The 17,504-nt window shown below is 57.5% G+C and overlaps 1 protein-coding gene across 3 annotated transcripts; it reads left to right on the forward strand.

Annotated features, from left to right (window-relative positions):
- The first annotated feature begins 1,321 nt into the window (after positions 1-1,321).
- Positions 1,322-17,129, forward strand: DNAJB5 (DnaJ heat shock protein family (Hsp40) member B5). 3 transcript variants are annotated; one of them, XM_063181541.1, is made up of 4 exons: positions 1,322-1,362; positions 7,907-8,151; positions 10,351-10,949; positions 15,067-17,129. In XM_063181541.1, exons 2-4 carry the CDS (start codon positions 7,941-7,943, stop codon positions 15,298-15,300), a joined length of 1,044 nt encoding a protein of 347 aa, XP_063037611.1. In that variant the 5' UTR covers positions 1,322-1,362; positions 7,907-7,940; the 3' UTR covers positions 15,301-17,129. The 3 variants fall into 3 exon arrangements, with proteins under 3 accessions (XP_063037611.1, XP_063037609.1, XP_063037610.1); XM_063181539.1 differs by lacking the exon at positions 1,322-1,362 and adding an exon at positions 3,575-3,724; XM_063181540.1 differs by lacking the exon at positions 1,322-1,362 and adding an exon at positions 7,642-7,833.
- The last annotated feature ends 375 nt before the right edge of the window (positions 17,130-17,504 follow it).

Genomic DNA, 17,504 nt, shown 5'->3' on the forward strand with positions numbered 1-17,504 from the left:
GCAGAGAGTGATAAGGTGCCCCCTGAGCCTCCTTTTTCTCCAAACAGCCCCGGCTCCCTCAGCCAATTCTCACAGGACTTGTGCTCCAGACCCTTCACCTGCTCCACTGCCCTTCTCTAGACTCACTCCAGCACAGTAGTGTCCTTTTTAAGCTCCTCAGGGACTTGCTGTCCCTCCTGCCCCCACCAGTCACACATGGAGCAGGGCACACCTCATGCAGGCAGGGCTCTTGAGATGCCTGCACTGCCCTGCATTCCCACTGCATGGCCCTGCTCCTCCAGTACCTTCTGGACACCTTCTCCTCACAATTCCCACCCTGGATCCAGCCCTCCCAGCCCTGCCAAGTGCTTGCAGGACCTTGAACCTCCTTCAGCAGAGAAGGGCAATGGAGCTGGGGATGAGAACCTGAGGGAGCTCAGGGTGTTCAGCCTGGAGGAGGCTCAAAGGGAGCCTTATCTTCTGTGACAGGAGGGTGTAGCCAGGTGGGAGGTCAGTCTCTCTTCCCTGGAAAAAAGTGACAGGACAAGAGGACAAAGCCTCAACCTGCGCCAGGAGAGGTTTTCCTTGGACATTAGGAAGATTTTTGTCACAGAAAGAGTGACTGGGCTTTGGAATGGCTGCGCATGGAGGTGTGGAGTGACCATCCCTGAAGGTGCTTCTAAGACAGGACCTGGCACTCAGTGCCCATGGTCTGGTTGATGGCGTGGCGTCCACTCACAGGCTGGACTTGAGCTCAGGGGTCTCTTCCAACCTCATTCCCTCAGGAATTCTGCACCACCACAGCCCTCCTGCGCCGGGGTCCTGGGGGCCGTCAGGCCTGGGGGATGGGGCACGGGCCCTGCGCAGCGCCAGCCCCCGACAGCGTGCTAGGTGCCCCGGTGCCCTCAGAACCACCCACGGCCGCCGCGCAGCCCCGGCCGGGTCACGGCCCCCGCTCCCCGAGCCCCCGGAGCCGCGGGCGGCGGGGGAGGGGGCGCGCCCACGGACGGCCTGAGGCGCGGCTCCTCGGTGACGTAACGCCTTTCCAGAAGATTCCCCCCGGGGATCCCGCCGCTGCGAGCGCGCGCCCGGCCAATCAGAGAGCGCCGAAAGGGCGGTGCTGGCTTGAACTGACCAATGGAAGGCGGCGACTGCGCGGCAAGGGGGGGAGAGACGGGCAGGTGAGCGGCGGGGGCCCGCCTTCGCCCCGCCTCCCTTTCAGAGAAGACCAATCAGCGCGGCGCGGTGCTGCGATGGACAGCCCCCCGGGCCAACGGGGGCGTGGCGCGCGCGGGCGGGACTCCCCTGACGTGGCGGCCGGGGGGCGGGGGCGGGGGCGGGGGCGGCCCAGCGAGCGCGCGGCGCCCCGGGACAGCGGGAGCGGTGAGTGCCGGGGGGGCCCCCCCGACCGCCCCCGCACCCCCACAGCGACCCCCGCAGCCCGGCCCGGCCCGGGGGCCAGCCCGCCTGCCTGCGGGGTGCCAGGGCGGCACTGCGGGACTGCCAAGGGGTGACAAGTTGTTGCCGAGGGGCAGGGAGGAGTCAGCCCCAGTGCCCCACAGAGCGAAGCGGCTCGCTGTGGGTGGGGGGGATCATGTCACCCCGGTGTCACTGTGGGGTGGGGCCGTGGGGTGACAGGGTGTTGCCGTGGGGCTGGGCGGGGATCAGTCTCCCCCAGCCCGGGTGACAGGGTGCCCCTGTGGGACCGGCGGGGGGTGACAAAGGGTCACCCTGGGGTGGGGGGCAGTGCCCCTGTCTGGGGTTAGCAGCGTGTCGCTGTGGGGTCAGTCCCCCTGCCCTGGGGGTGACAGGGGTTGCTGTGGGACTCAGCCGTCAGTGTCCTGCGCCGTGCGTGACAAGTTGTTGCCATGAAATTGGGGGATCGTCAGTCCCCCTGGCCTGTGGGGATGGTGGAATGTCACTGTGGGGCTGGGGAGGGTCAGTTCCCCCGCCCCGTGGAGTGGCAGGGGGTCACTGCGGGGCTGATTGGCCCCTCTGCCCATGGGGTGACGGCATGTCCCTGTAGGGCTGGGAGGGGGTGCTTGCCCCACTCCACCCATGGGGTGACAGTCTGTCCTGCTCTGGGGGCTAAACCTCTGCTTTATGAAGTGGCAGGGTGTCCCCAGGGCCTGGCAGGATCAGCCTCTGCCCCAAGGGTTGACAGGGTTTGGCAGTGGGTCTGAGAGCTTAGCCCCTTTGCCCCTTCGTGGGTGGGGAGCAGAGGGTAGCCAGCCTGTTCTGCCACCATGGGTTGACACGGAGTCTCTATGGGGCTGAAGGTGGGGGAGGAAGGAGTTGGCATCTCTGGCTCCTGTGGGCTGTCAGGGTTTCTTGGTGGGGCTGTGGGTCAGGGTCAGCTGGGTTAACTGCACTACCTGGTGACCATGTGTCCCTGTGGGCCTGAAGAGTGTGTCAGGAAGGGGTTAATCCCCGTGCCCCATAACAGAGATAGTGCATCCAAGTGGGGCAGGGAGAGAGAGGGTGACACCCCCTGCCATGGGGCTGCAGTACAGCCCTGTGGAGCTGGAGAGGCTGGTGAGGTTAGGGTTAATCCCTCTCTCCTGTTTCACTTTGGAGGGAATAATGTGCTCTGTTTGAGCTATGTGGTGTGGCCTGGAAGGGGTCAGCAGCCCTCCACCACCGCCCTGGGGGTACCTGTGTATCCCAGTGGGGCTGAACTGGCTGGTGAGAGACTTGGTAACCTCCCACCCAGGTGACAGTAACACCGTGAGAGGGACCAGCATGGAAGGGGTTAACCCCTGTCCTCAGTCGAGGTGACAGTCTCTCCTGGGAGGGCTGACCAGGAGGAAGGGGTTAACCTGCTTTCCTCTTGAGGCAGACAGTGGGTCCCAGTGGGGCTTGATCATGACAGGGGGTCACCCCTGGACCCTGTGGGTCTGTGCTCTGGGGCACAAAGCATGAGTGAACCCCTGTGTGTGTGACAGCCCCTAAAAAGGATAGCGCCTCTGGGCTCGGGAGGGGGACAAACCCCATCCCCCTGAAGTTCTTAGCCCCACAGTGGGGCTGGGTGGGGGGCATGGGGTGGTGGTCCGTGCACTGGGGGGGGTTCAAACCCATCCCCATGCCATTGTGAGCATCCTGGTGACTCTGGAATTGGGGTGCCCTACACGGGGAGGCAGCATGGGGGGCTTGACCCTATCTCCACACAGCTGTGAGCAGCCGAGTGTGGCTGCAAAGAGAGGAACCTACTTGGGGAGACGCTGTGAGGGGCTTGACCCCATCTCCAGCCAAGAGCCAGCACCAGATAGGTCTGGAAAATGGGGGACCTTGTCGGGGGGTGATCTCAGGTGGTACTTGACACCATCCCCACGCAGGAGACAGCACTTGGTGGCTGTGGGGATCTGGGACCCTCTCTGGGGACATTCTGGGCGGGGGTCCTGCTCCGTGCCCATGCAGGAGGCGGCCGCCGGCGGGGCTGGCAGCGGGGGCTGTGCTGGCAGAGGCAGCGAGGGGAGGGTTAACCCCGTCCCCACGCAGGTGCCGGCACCCCAGTGGGGCTGTCGGTGGGGAGGGGGAGGCGGGCGGTGCGTGTGGGGGCTCGGGGAGGGGATGATTCATTGCGGGTAGTCATGACATTGCTGCCTGGTTGCCTGAGACTGCCATCCAGCACGGGCACGGGTGCCTCTGCTTGCCCCGGCGCGACAAGATCCCCAGCAGCTCTCTGACCGAGCCCGGGATACGCTACCATGCCGGCAATCCTGCTCTTCTGGAGCCGCGCCGAGAGGTATGCGCTGCCTCGGCACCCGCGCCGGGCCGGACCCCGCCGGCTCGGAGCCCGGCGGGACTGCAGCCCCTGGGGACACGGCGGGATGGGGCTGTCGCCCGCCCGGCTGCCTCGCTTGCCGCGGGTGGGATGCAGGAGCTGCCCTGGCGGTACCCCCGGTACGGCTGCCTAGTTTCGGTGTAGAGCTTCTGGAGAGGATGCTCTCCGTGGCCTGCGAGTGACGGTGACAGACGAGGGGACGCGGTGGCATTAGCTTTCTTTGGCGTGCCTGAAGGTGACTTCTCAGAAGTAGGTTTTGCGCCGTGGGCTCGGGGGACGCACCGTCCCCGTCCCGCTGCCCTGCCGCCACGGGGAGCCCGGGACGCCGGGCGGGAATGCGGCACTCAAATCCCTTCTGCCGGGGGACCGGTGCCGGCGGCCGGTGCGGGGGACACAGGGACCCCCATGCATCCGAACGGGAAAAGCTGGGGAAGTGCACATTGGTTAACGTGACTTTTTTCCATATCAACGCCGCCCTACTTTTCTCCCTACCCGATTCGCCTGGCGGGTGCTCAGCCCTGGGCGTCAGCAGAGTCGTTTCTGGGGACACCGGGGGGCTCCTGGCTGCGCTCCCTGCGCTCCTTGGAGGGGGCTGCGTGGGGGACGTGACGGTACCAGGCGGCCGGGTGCCTTGTGGCAGCGGAGAAGAGGAATGCTGCAACTGACGGATTAAGCAGAAGTGTCTTAATCTGTCCGTTTAACGAGAAAGCGTCAAGAAACCAATTAAAAGGAAAATTACGGCGCGGCGAGTGACTCCATTGAAGGGTCTCTCCGTGCGCGGCTGGGAAGCACACAAAGGACGGCAGCTCCCCGGCGGCACCACGTCCACCGGAGGAGCCCTTTCGGAGCCATCCTGGGAGCGAGGTCAGAGCCAACCACGGCTGCCGGGCTGGCGAAGAGCTGCCCTTTGGGTGTGCCGGAGGAGCTGGAGGGGGGGACTCGCCAGCAGAGCATCCCTTGGCGGCGGCGGCATCCCCGGCACGAGCCAGCGCCTTTTGCCCCGCCACCCTCCTCCCGCCCTCCAGCGCCTCCCGGCCGGGCACACAGCACCTGCCGCCACCTGCGGACAGCCGCGATGTTTAAAATAAAGCTAGAGCCTTTAAAAATGACAGCTTGGACTATGAATGTGTTCGTAAAGTTTCGGTAAGTGGGTTTCCGCCTCTCGACCTTGTGTCCTCGTTAAATCATCAGTGCCTGTCCCTGGCATCCCGCGGTGACCTTGCACCCCGAGATGAGGCAAAAAAAAAATCTTGTGCCGTTGCCAGGGTGGGTTAGTTCCCTTAGATGACTGCCGAGCAGAGGGATTATGTCAAACGATCGCTATTCAGCTGGCGCGCTAGCCCAGCGGTTGCTCGGGCTGATGTCATGTGCGGGGCCGGAACAAAGATTTATTCTTTATTTAATAATTTTTTTTTCTTTTGGTGTGGTTGCAAGAGGAGGATGGAGGTTAGGCTGGCTCGGCAGGGCAGGGGAATGCCTGTGGTTTTCACCAAGGCAGGGTGGCCATGAATTATCTGGGGACATCTGATTTGCAAGGGTGGTACAGGAATGCCTTTGCCTGCCTGAAGCCCCCCCCACTACCGCTCCCGAGGGGGTTAAATGGGAAGTCAGGAGAGGATGACTGAGCAGAAGGGGGAGAAGATCGGTGGCAAGGCGCAGCTGATCCCAGAGAGGTGGGAGGGAAGGAGGGAGGCTCTGCGGGGACAGAGTCGTGTTTTACCACCATTGTGCATGTGAGCTGAGCCTCGGGAGTGTGCCTTAACCCACCGGGTCACCCTCCGGCACCTGGTCCTCTCTGGCACGGTAAACGCGGCACCGGGATGCATTTCGGTACAGAAATTCCCTTCCCCATGCCCAGCCAGACGAAGGGGTCCTTGCTCAGGTCAGAGATCCTATCAGGCATCCCCACCCTGGCCAAAGACCTCTCGGTGGGCAAGACCGGAGATCTTGTGGGTAGCGACAGAATTTTGCATTTTTGGGATGTCTTTTCATGGGAAACACTGTGGGGTTTTGGCTGGATGAGGGTGTCCCAGTGGTGCTGTCAGGTTGGGCTGTGTGGGGTCAGAGCCAGACACTGAGATCCCTGGGCAGTGAGAGATGAAGGTTTGTCAGCTCTGTGTTGCTGGAGCTAGGGTGTGATGGGTTATCTTTAGCGCTGCTTGGTTTGCTCTCGCTGTGGGAGGGTCAGCAACAGGGCCAGACAGGGCCAAATCATCATCCCAGTACCAGCCTCAGGGAGCCCCTGCCCTCCACTGGAGGTTGCTGTGGGGATGTGGGGTATTGGAGTGACCTTTGGTGTGGAGAATGGACAGGATAGCTCTTGGTTCTCCTGCTGGTTGCTCACACCAGGTCTCCTGCAGCTTCCCCAGCACTTAGGGAGGGTAAATGGGCAGGTGGATGTGGGCTGGGGGCAGAGCATCCCCCAGCACCTGCGTGGGCTGGGTGCTGCTGGCATCTCTGCATGCAGGAGCTGGTATAGAAATGTGCTGGCATCCGGGAACTGCCACAGGAGACGCTGTCAGATGCTCTTTATGCCCCCAGGGACCTCCTCCCACCTCTTCTGTGCCGCCTGAGCTGTTGTACAGTGTTTGCAGATGCCCCCATCTCCCTTCACTGTGTCCTTCAGGGGTGCCTTAGCCCCCCTCCCCATCTACAGCAAAGCTTCTCCTCCACAGCTGGAGCAAAAAAGAGCAGAAGTTGGTGGTTTGGATGGAGGTGGCCAAATGTGGGGCCAATTGCCAAGCTCCTGTAGGGGGTCATTACCCAGGGCATGGCCCAAGGCAAGTATTGGATGCTTGATGTGGCTGCCAGATGCTTAAAGCAGCACCCAAGCATGGATCCTTGGGGAGCATGGCCACCCTTGATCGAGCTGTGGTGATTGGAAGATCCCTCTGTGACCTCCAATGGGACCTCATGGACAGAGAGTAAGGGTGGGGAGAACATCTGGTAGCTTGTATGATGGTGAAGGAAAGGGCCAAAACTCACACCCCATTCCATAATCCCTCTGCTGGAGGGGCACAGTGGATTGGGGTGGCTCAGGTGTCTTTGGAGCAAGTATAGGGTGAAACTGGACTGTAGCAGGGAGCAGGATGTGAGCAGTGGGAGTGCAAGGGCAGCACTTGGGAGAAGCGGGGTCAGCACTGAGTGTGAGAGGGGCCAGGCCAGACCCTGCAGTTCGGGGTGTCAAGTGTTTGCTGTCAGATAACCAAAAGTCGAGGAGCAGTGGGAAACATCTGTGGAGAGGCATGGGACCTGTTAGCTTCTGCCTGGAGGAGCAGCCCTGGCTGCTCCCTGGGTGGCTGTGGCTCCAGTGGTGACTGGGGGATGAGTTACGGCCACCGGGTTTTCCATGCCTTAGTATAGGCATGGGCACGGCCTCAGCCCCCGCGCGATGCAGCGAGTGAGCCCTGAGCTCCTGCCTTACTGCAAGATCCAGCTGGGGAGTGCAAGTCAGGCTAGAAAGTGTTGGGTTTTTTTTTAAACAGAAAAAGAAAAAAGCCCTCCCACCATCACAAGATGTTTCTGTCTAACGGCTCCGTTCCCTCTCCGCTAAATACAAATTATGGCTCTGACAGCCGGAGGCGCTTATCTCCAGCTGAATGCCAATTGCTTTCAGGAACAAAATGTTTGAAGTTCCTCTAAGGTGAAGGCACAACGTGGTCCCTGCCACTGCTTTCAGCCTCCAAAACCTGCTGTCATCACCCTGACTTGGGTCTCAGGTCCCCAGCTGGGAGAGAACCAGGCAAGGGGGTGGACACAGGCTGGCAGCTACATTTGGACATAGCTCAGCCCTCCTGACTCAGCCGGGGGGGACGGACAGGGACGTGGTCCTGGCCTGACGTTAGCAGTGGCGTGGCCCCTATAATAGCACCGTGCCCCGACTTGAGCTCTCTCTCCCTGTCAGCCTCAGAGATGAGTCTGCCCGTCCCGGCCGAGGGGCTCAGCGGGATAAAACCACAGCTGGGATACATTCTGGCACCGGGGCTCTGACCTCTGTTGGGAAGCGTGGACTTGAGCCGGCTTTGGTGCTGCTGGCCCGTGGCACACAGGGAGCATCGTCTCCGCAATAAGTGTGTGCCAGTCCCGTCCCCAGCTGCCCCTGTGTGATTTTCACCTCACAAAGAGCTGTCTTTCTCCGTTCAGGAATAAGTACTCGGCTCCCAGCAGCGTTGCCATCATGGGGAAGGACTACTACAAGATTTTGGGCATCCAGAGCGGTGCCAACGAAGATGAAATCAAGAAGGCCTATCGGAAAATGGCCCTGAAATATCACCCTGATAAGAATAAAGACCCCAACGCTGAGGAGAAGTTCAAGGAGATTGCGGAGGCTTATGACGTCCTGAGTGACCCCAAGAAACGAGCTGTGTACGACCAGTATGGGGAGGAAGGTAAGAGGATAGGCACTCCCCACTGGGAGGCAGGGATGTGGGGTCCAAATCTGTTTTAGAGGTGAGGGAGGGTTTTCACAGAGAGATGTTTCAGTATTTCATGCCTGCTCCTAAAATGGGACTGGTTGCCAAAGAATCAGAGAGAGTGAAGGCTCCACAGGTGGCAGAAATCACCTCTCATCCCACTCTTCCCCAGGCTGCTTAACTTTTACAGCAATTTGTCAGCTTGCTTCCTGGGGTGGCTGGGCTCCTCCTGCCCTCTGCCCCAGAACTTTGGGTGCCAGCTGAGAAACTGAAGGAGCTCACCTCCTGGGTTGTACCTAAGGTAATTCGTTAGCAGCTCTTTAAATGACCTAAATAACACAGCAGAGACGCACTGCTTCTGCCCACACTCCCCCTGCACTTGGGCACTGGTCCCACTGTCCTCCCTGGTACAGGCTGACCTAGAGGATTCAAAGCTTTTCCCAATTTAAGTAATAGGCCCTTGTTTTGAAACCAAGCGGCTGCTGTTGTCTGGTGGTTGGCATGGAGGAGGAGGAGGAGGAGGAGAGCCGCTCCAAGGCAGGCGGCCTTATTAGTCGATGATGGAAGAGTGCAGCCCCATTCGAGGAGAGTGCCGAATAGCATCTGCATTAATCAGCCCAGGGCCTGGGTGCTTAAAAGAGCAGGAGGTCTGGCAGGAGCAGGCTGCTGGGTGAAAGAGGCAGCTCCTCTCTCGGGCAGGTGCATCCCCTCACAAGCCACCGGCGGGATTAAGCAGCAGTGGGTTAATTGTTGACCCGTTAGTTATGTCAGGGCTGTGATGGATGCACAGGGCACAGTGATTTGCTGCCCTGTAAAATGAGAAGAGACTCTCTCAAGTGGGAAACCAGCTTTTCCCAGGAGGCCTCAATGAAATCGGACCCCGCTCAGGCTGGCGTCATGGGATTAAAGGTGAAACCTCCTGGCTGTACAGTCTATTAGGAGTGGGGCTCACTGGGGATTTGGCAAAATCCCTGTTGCCTGCAGGCATCTAAAATAAGAGTGAATTAAGGAAGAGGGTAAGAGCTCCCTTGCTGCCCCATCAAGTTAAAGACCAAGTTCCCCCATGTCCCATCTTTGTTGAACCTCTCATGTTCTATGACCTTCCCCACATGTTTTGTTTCCCATTTTTTTTTGGGCAATGAAGGTCAGCATTTTGAGGAGCTTCAGGGTCATACATGCTTTGTGGGCAAGGTGAAGTGGGAAAGCCCCTTCAGCCCAGCCAGAATACTTCAGCACTCAGAAGAGACCCCCAAACTTGTCCTGCTGTGGGCAGAGCATGAGGGGTTGGAACAAAGGACAGCCTGTCAGAAATAGTCCTTCACTGTCACTGGTGTGCCCTGAAAATAGTCCCTGAGCTAGGCTTGGCTTAACCCTTCCCAACCCTGCTGATCAAAAATAGCCTTGCAGAGCATGTGTGACCTCTTTGGGGGGCATTTGTCATGTGCCTTGACTCTTTGGGACTTGGGATGAGTTGCTGTGACGTCAGGCTCAGCCTGGGACCTGGCAGGGGAGTTTCCCATGGGAAAGGTTGCTAAATGATTCAAACCTGGAGCTTACCTGGCATTTTATACAGCCATTGTGCAGGGAGCTGCATGCCCACCTGGAGGTCTGCTCACCTGCACCTGCCTGTAGAGTCATTGAGCGTGGAGAAGATCTCTACGAGCATTTAATGAAGCAGTGCCATGTTCATCACTAAGCCATGTCCCTAAGTGCCACATCCACACACCTTTTGAACACTTCCAAGAATGGTGGCTCTATCACTTCCCTAGGCAGCCTGTTCCTGACCAACTTTTCTGTGAAGCAATTTTTCCTAATATCCAGTCTCAGAGACAAGACTATTGGGGTAGGAAGGAGCCTGCTCATGGGGAACAATGGAGATGGACTGATCAGGATATTTTTTAAATTAAAATTAGATTAATAAGGTAGAGAGAATCAAAGAGGTTCTTCAGTAGGGATAGAGGGAATGAAACCTGAATGGATTGTGAGTTTGTAGGGTGTAGGAATGAGACTGTGTGAGATGGTGCCTTCACAGTGGTTGGGCTGGAGGTGGTCTGCGCACTCAGGAGAGGGTGGAAGGAGGTGGCAGAGGCCATTCTCCCACCTGGGCAGTGCAGTCCCTGCAGAGCATTTTCCCACAGGGAGCGTTCATGTCTCCTCTTCCCCCTTGTCTTCCAGGTCTCAAAACTGGAGGTGGCTCTTCAGGTGGCTCAGGGAACACCTTCCACTACACCTTCCATGGAGACCCCCATGCCACCTTCGCATCCTTCTTCGGAGGCTCCAACCCTTTCGACATCTTCTTCGCCAGCAGCCGCTCCCGGATGTTCAATGGCTTTGACCAGGAAGACATGGATATGGATGATGACGACGACCCTTTCAGTGCCTTTGGCCGGTTCGGCTTCAACGGCATTAATGGGGTTCACCGGCGGCACCAGGAGTCCCTGCACACGCGGAGGAAGGTCCAGGACCCACCTGTCATCCACGAGCTCAAGGTGTCCCTGGAAGAGATCTACCATGGATCCACCAAGAGGATGAAGATCACTCGCAGAAGGCTCAACGCTGATGGCCGGACCATGCGGACTGAGGACAAGATCCTAAACATTGTCATCAAACGGGGTTGGAAGGAGGGAACCAAAATCACCTTCCCCAAAGAAGGGGATGCCACTCCAGACAACATCCCTGCAGACATCGTCTTCATCCTCAAGGACAAGCCTCACTCGCACTTCAAGAGGGACGGGACAAACGTGATCTACACGGCAAACATCAGTCTTAAAGAGGTGGGTACAGGTGGTAAATCCCATGGGATGTGGGGTGGCACTGGTTCATGGCCTTTGGGGCCAAGATGGGAGGCAGTCCTTCTCCTGCTCTGGATAGGAAAGACCAGGTAGGTCTCAAGACAAGAGCTGCAGAGGCCAACTTGGTCTTGGCTTTGGAGGTGGTTGACTTCCATGCCAGGTGTGGGACACTGATGCTGCGGTCCCTGCGGAATACACCTCACTTCTTGAGCCAATTCAGGTGGCTCATTTTATCCATTTCCTCCCTTCTTCATATGTCTTGTTCTTCTATTTTAGCATAGGATATTCACATGTGGAACAAAGGGCACATCCTCTGTAGGAGTAAGAGAAAACCCAGGTTGGGTGGCATCAGTGTGATTCCTGCTTTTCCTGTAGCTGAGCCTGCTGTGGCTTAGTTACTGCCTAGGGTTGCACCAGGTGCTTCTTCCCATGTGCAGAGAGCAGGGTGACATGGAGGAAAGTGATCTTTTGCCCTCCCTGAGCAGTGCTTTAGCTGTTTTCTTTGATTCTGGCTTTCCTAGATGAGCAACCAAACAAATTAAATACCCAGGCAATGAGTAAAACTCAACACTTCCAGGCTGCCAGTCCTGGAGGTCACAGCAGGGCTACATAGATGCAACAGATCATCCAGCAATCTGCACGAAGGTGGGAGAGGAAAGGGAAGATTACCTCAGTACAAGATGTGCTGTTCACCACTGCTGCTGTAAAACTACCTTTTAATAAATCCCAGCTGGCAGCTGCATTTAACGTTGACATTTTTGGCAGCTGCCATTTGCTGTTCCTTTCAGACGGTAGACGCTGTCTGTCTTCTTAATGAGCTGATTTTTTTTTTCCTTCCCGAAGGCAGATTTATGTTCTCAAATGCATTGAATAGAAATAAGCTCAATGGGCCAGACCTGAGGCAGGAAAACGTGATCTTGTGAAGTGTGCCAGGAAGTCAGGAGGGCTCTGTGATGGCTCTACATCCCAGCTCAGGCTGTGACCTGAGTGTACTGGGGGCAAAAAGCACATGGGCAAGGCAGAGCTGGGCACTCCTGAGGCAACCTCAGCTCCACTGATACTGCAGACTCAGGAGTTTCCCTCGCAGTGCAAAGTGCAGAGGTTCATTCCTGCAGTAACTGGTTCTCCTGGATCTCCAGTCCAGAAATACTCGGGAGAGACTGCCTTATTTATGGAGCAGTGCATGCCTTATCTCAGATATTTCCTTCTGATCATTCCTTTTATCTGACCTGGCTGTGCTGATGCCCAGACCATGTTAGCCCAAGTCTGTGCACTGGCCGGGGTGGAGGGACTCCTGTCTGGAGTTGACTTTTTGAGCAGTAACTGGAGAAACGTGCTTGAGAAGTGCGCCAGAAGTGTTGGACACCTGTGACCTCCATGAGCAAGGCCTGCATGCTGGCAGTAGATTTGCACAATGTAGACACAAAGCAGAAAATTTATGGTCCAGGCAATTCCTTATCTCTCTCAGCTGGAATTTCTGGTCTCTGACCTGCCCCAGCACAAACCCATCCTCATGGGGCTGCTGGTCTGGCTGACTGTCATCCCCAGCCTGCTGCTTGCCAGGACAGTGTGATACTCTGCTGCGTTTGTCTTCCAGGAAAAGAAGTTCCTTAAGTGCTCTGGAGCACGAGCAGATACTGGGAGCTCTCCAATTCTGTATGCTACCACCTCAGTATGTGACAGAGCACTTCTCCATCTCCTCAGCCTCTGGCTGTAGCCTTAGGTGTCCTCTTGCACCTTCTGCCTTGAAAGGCTGCCTCTTCTAGCCTGAGTTTTAGTCTCTGCCACTGCCATGAGAGAACATAGTGCCATCAGGAGAGCTGGCAGGTGATGGGTACTGGAGGGCCTTCCCAGCCCTTGAGTCCTGGCCCTGCTGGGTGCCTGGCTGGGGCAGTGCAGGCGTTTTGCCACCTGTCTGCTGCAGAATCACAGATGTAGGAGTGCTTTTCCGGGGACTCATTGTCTTCCTTCCTAAAATCAGAGGCGCATGCTGCAGCGGGGAGCTGCGGGAGGGCGGAGACGCACAGCTCCACCAGCAGCTGCCTCTCCTGGAGGCAGCGCTGCCGGCAGGGCGTCCTGCCCTCCTGGCTGCTGCCTAATGCCTGCGCTGGGCACCATCCCGCTTTGCATCCTTTACCTGGCGTCACCTTCCTCGAAGCATCCGCGCCCCGGCTCATCCCGGCTGGGACGCGGCCGGTGCCGACGCCCGCCCCAGCGGCTTCGCCGCGAGCGGAGGAGGACCCAGTGTTGACCTAGATAAAGCTCTGCTCGCACAGCACGGTGCTCAAACCCAGGGTGATTTCATCCCCAGGGATAAACCAAGCCTCTTTCTAGGATGCGGGGTAGCTCCCGCGGTTACTGGTGTTACTTCAGCAACTGTTTTCCCAAATGCCAGCAAAGTTGAGCAAGAAGAATGAAAAACAGGGACATACGGCGGAGGAGCGATCGCCTCGGATTCTTGCGTCTTGGCTCTGGGAAGGAAACATTAAGATCCTGTCTGCCTTCGCTGTTACCGCCCGCTTCTGCTCACATCTCTGCCTGCTTTCCCCATCCACGTGTTCCCACGGGGACTTCTTGTCCTCCTTTCTGTTTTGTGGCTGGAGGTGTCCTTTCTTGGCGCACATGGGCGCTTGCAGCCATGGCACGCTGCACCGGGCACCAGCGAGCAGGAGGGCTTTGGCATCCGTGCCTGAATGCACAGCACAAACTCCTTAATGTGGGGAGATTGTGCTTTGTTTTCCCCTCAACCTGCTGGAGATCAGCCAAGCACCTGCTGCTCACACAGAGCTGGTGATGGCATCCTCCTGCAGGCTGAAGACTTCATCCCTGGAGGACACCCTCTCCAGGAGGAGGCCTGTGCAGATGAGCCATGCAAAGGAGATAGGACCTTCTCCCCTGTTCTCCACCCAACAAAGACCCTGAACCAGCTCTGGTGCAGATCCCAGTGCAAGCCCTCTGGTTCAAAGCCTTGGTTCTGCTGCAGAAGCCCCATCCATCATCTCAGAGCCAGTGGCCAGCATGAGGTGTTTCTCCTGGTGCCTGTTGCTGCTCTGCCTTTGGAGGCTTTTCCTGGCAGAGGGGGGGAATGCAGAACATTCCCCCACCTACCCCAGAAACAGCAATTGCATCTTTCTCCACTCGCCTTGCAGGGTGTTTTGGGAGGGCTGGGACCCCCAGGACCCAGTTCAGAGGGACAGACCTGTGCTATTCCCCACATGGAAGCTCGAGGCTGTAGCTCAGCAAGCCCCCAGCCCCCACCCCCTTCCAGAAGCATCGTTCCGCAGTCCTCTCGCTCAGCCCTTGCTGAAAGCCTGGAGACGATCCTGCCCACATGTACGACAGAGCTGTCTGAGTTATTTAAGGACACAAGGATTTTCTTGCTGCATTCCTGCATCACGTGGCTTGCCAATGCAGGCCGGTGTGCGGCTGCTGCTGGGGGCTGGGGTGCACAGGGGTGGCACCCCCACACCGGCTCCTGGCTGTGCAGGGGGACAGGAGATGGGAACCAGCCCCTCCAGCCCCCCAGCTGCCAGGGAAGCCCAGTGCCACAGCCACGCCATTGTGCCATGCTGGCGTAGCCCTGTGGGGGCTGTAGGTGACAGGGATGGGACAGGGGACATGGGCTGTTGTGCTATAGATAACCCCGAGCACCGGGCAAAGCTGCCGTGCTCCGGAGGGTGACAGCTGACGGGCTGTGGCAGCATCCCATGATCTCCGCTGGATTTTCGGCTGCCTGAGGCTGGCCGACAGGGCTGGAAAGGAGCTAAATTTAGCCTGCGTTGTTGCTGTGGGTGGCTGGGTGCTGGTGGTGCCTTCTGGGCAGCCCAGCAGGTGGGGAGGGGAGTCCTTCCCCCCCATGGGAGTTGGGGCACCCCTCTCCTGCACGGCTCCTGCAGCCCAGTTCATGGTGGTTGGGCCAGGCTGGTGCCAGTAGAGAGCTGTGCTTGCACCAGTGGGCATCATCCAATGCTCTTGGGCAGCATCCACAGGAGCAGGGCAGTTCAACCGGGGGAGCAGCCAGTGGGGTACAGGGTGTGGCTGTCAGGATGCTTTGGGGAGTCAGCCCCATCTGATGGCCTGTTCCCTCTTCCTTTCTCAGGCCTTGTGCGGCTGCACTGTGAACATTCCCACCATCGATGGACGGGTGATCCCGCTCCCCTGCAACGACATCATCAAGCCAGGGACAGTGAAGAGACTACGTGGGGAGGGGCTGCCCTTCCCCAAGGCCCCCAGCCAGCGAGGAGACTTGATCGTGGAGTTCAAAATCCGCTTCCCGGACAGAATAGCTCCCCAGACGAGACAGATCCTCAAGCAGCACCTCCCATGCTCCTAGAGCCCAGGGACTCTCCTCCAAAGCAGCAATACTCCAAACGCATGTGCCACAGCACCTGGCCTGCACAGAGCCAAGGTGTCACAGCACTTTTAAATGCAAAAAAAGAGAAAAAAACAACCCCTCACACTACTTTTCTCCCCCAAAAAACCCATCCGACCCACCCCCTATCCATCCTTCTTGGCCGGTTTTTTACTCCAACAACGGGGAGACTCCTGTCTGCCACAGCTCCCCCAAACTGCCAAACCTTTTCTTTCTCCCCAGAGGTCCATTTTTTCTGCCTCGCAAGAGCGAGAGCCGTGGGCCCTTTGCCCGGGGAGGTGCGTCGTGTCGTGGGTTTTTTATGTCACCTGCTTTTCAGGCCACTCTTCCCACAAGAAGCTGGACTTGCCGGGGTCCGGCGCTGTGTAAATAGGACTCGGCAGGATCTGGCATCCCCGCTGCTGGTTTTTCTCTTCCCCTCTTTGATACTTGCTGCTGTTTGGGGTCCCGGCTGCACCGCGGTGCCGGTCACTCCTGCCTGTGGCCCCCCCAGTAGCTGGACAATCTCTCACCTTGGGGCCACGGTACCAATCCAGCCGTGGTCCGCTCTCCTGTGCCAAGCCTACACCGAGCCTCGGCCGTGCCAAACAACGGAGCACGTGGGGATGGCCCATCCAGCCTCCTGCCCCTGCCCGGGGATGTCCCCAGCGCCCGTGGGCAGCACTTGCCTGCACCTGCTGCCCACAGGGCCCAGCCAGCAGGAGGAGGGGGGAAAGCCCAGGGTGGAGCTTTCTTTTTTCAGATGTGTTGAGTTTGCATTGCTGCTTTTATTTTTTAAATACATATATATAGAGCTCATTAGATAAACTTCGTAAAGGTTTTTCTCTGCCTGTATTGGGGATACTGGCCTGACGCACCCAGGCTTTTTTTGAAAGGGGGATGATTCAGCCACACGAACAGCAAACCCCCGGAGTGGGGTTGTGTGTGCGTGTAGCACTAATCTGGGTGCAAAAGCAGAGCCAAGCGTGAGCAGAGCTGTGGGTTTCACTAGTGTTTCAGGTCAAATTAGGGATTCTAATAAGAAGAGAGAGGCGTGTGTATATATTTTTCTACAGGGACAATTCATTCAGGAGGTGTTTCTGGACATCAGGGCAGATCTGGGAGGTGCATGAGGCAGTCTGTTTAGTGGCTCCATTTTCAAATACTGTATTTTTTTAAAACCTTTGGATTTCCATCAGGAGAATTTTTATATTTCTTACCTTTCTCAGCCCACTCTGCCTCATGCCATTTTTTTTCCCAGGAAAGGGCTGGTATGGAGCTGGAGGCACATTTGACCTGGCTTTGTACAGCTCCTCTTTCACTGCAGCACTGCCAAGAAAACCCCTGCCAAAATATCCCCCTCCCCCTGCCTGGGAATCTTTTTTTTTTTAATTCCTAAAAAAAAAAAATTTTACTGACTTGAAGCAGGGGGTCCCTTGGGGTGGGGGGGCTGTGTGTGGGGTGTCCCTGGGGCTGGGGGCGCAGCTGTACAGTGTTACCTGTGGGGCGAGGAGACCTGTGAGGCACTGCTGAATCAATCACCTGCTTTGGCCAGCCAGGGGTGGCCACTGGTTCCCTCCACTGGTCCCTGTGGAGTTCAATGTGGAGAAATGTGGTGGACAAGGTGAGCGAGAAGACAGGCCAGCACGCAAATGCAAGCTGATTTGTTTTTCTCGGTTTCAACGAGACCTGAATGTTTTATAGTGGGGTTTTTTGTAATTTTCTTTTTTTTCTTTTCTTCTTCTTTTTTTTTTTTTTTTTTTTTTTGTAATGTCAGTATTGAGAGAAATAAAGAAGTATTTTGAAAAATACACTTTCTCGGTGTGTGTTGTGATGGGAGATGCCAGGCTGGGCTCCAGCAGACAGCAGGGAGAGGGCTCTGTACCAGGGTCACTGCCACCACCACCCTGGCCAGGTGCCCTTGGGGCGGGCCGGGAGAGGAAGAAGAAATCTGTTTGTTTTGGTACTTGTTGCACAGGACCTTCAGGGCCTGATAACGAGGGGAAGGGAGTGAATACACGACTCCTTGGGTCACAGAATGGCTGCTCCCCACCTGACTGGCCTCAGCAGTGCTGACCACATTGCCAAGGATTGGCAGCAGTGCTGGTGAGGGCTCTGTCCCCTCTGGGCTCTGGGATGTGGCCGACATGGGCAGTGGGACAGTCAGTGAAGGGCTGAGAGAGCAG

Source organism: Melospiza melodia, chromosome Z (assembly GCF_035770615.1).
Source record: "Melospiza melodia melodia isolate bMelMel2 chromosome Z, bMelMel2.pri, whole genome shotgun sequence".
In the NCBI taxonomy this organism is placed as follows: Eukaryota; Metazoa; Chordata; class Aves; order Passeriformes; family Passerellidae; genus Melospiza; species Melospiza melodia.

Bases quoted from the DNA above. Each gene is read 5' to 3' on its own strand.
- DNAJB5 (XM_063181539.1), top strand. From the start codon at position 3,687: ATGCCGGCAATCCTGCTCTTCTGGAGCCGCGCCGAGAG. The intron at 3,725-7,906 runs GTATGCGCTGCC...TTCTCCGTTCAG, and splicing joins TTCTGGAGCCGCGCCGAGAG to GAATAAGTACTCGGCTCCCA. The intron at 8,152-10,350 runs GTAAGAGGATAG...CTTGTCTTCCAG, and splicing joins CGACCAGTATGGGGAGGAAG to GTCTCAAAACTGGAGGTGGC.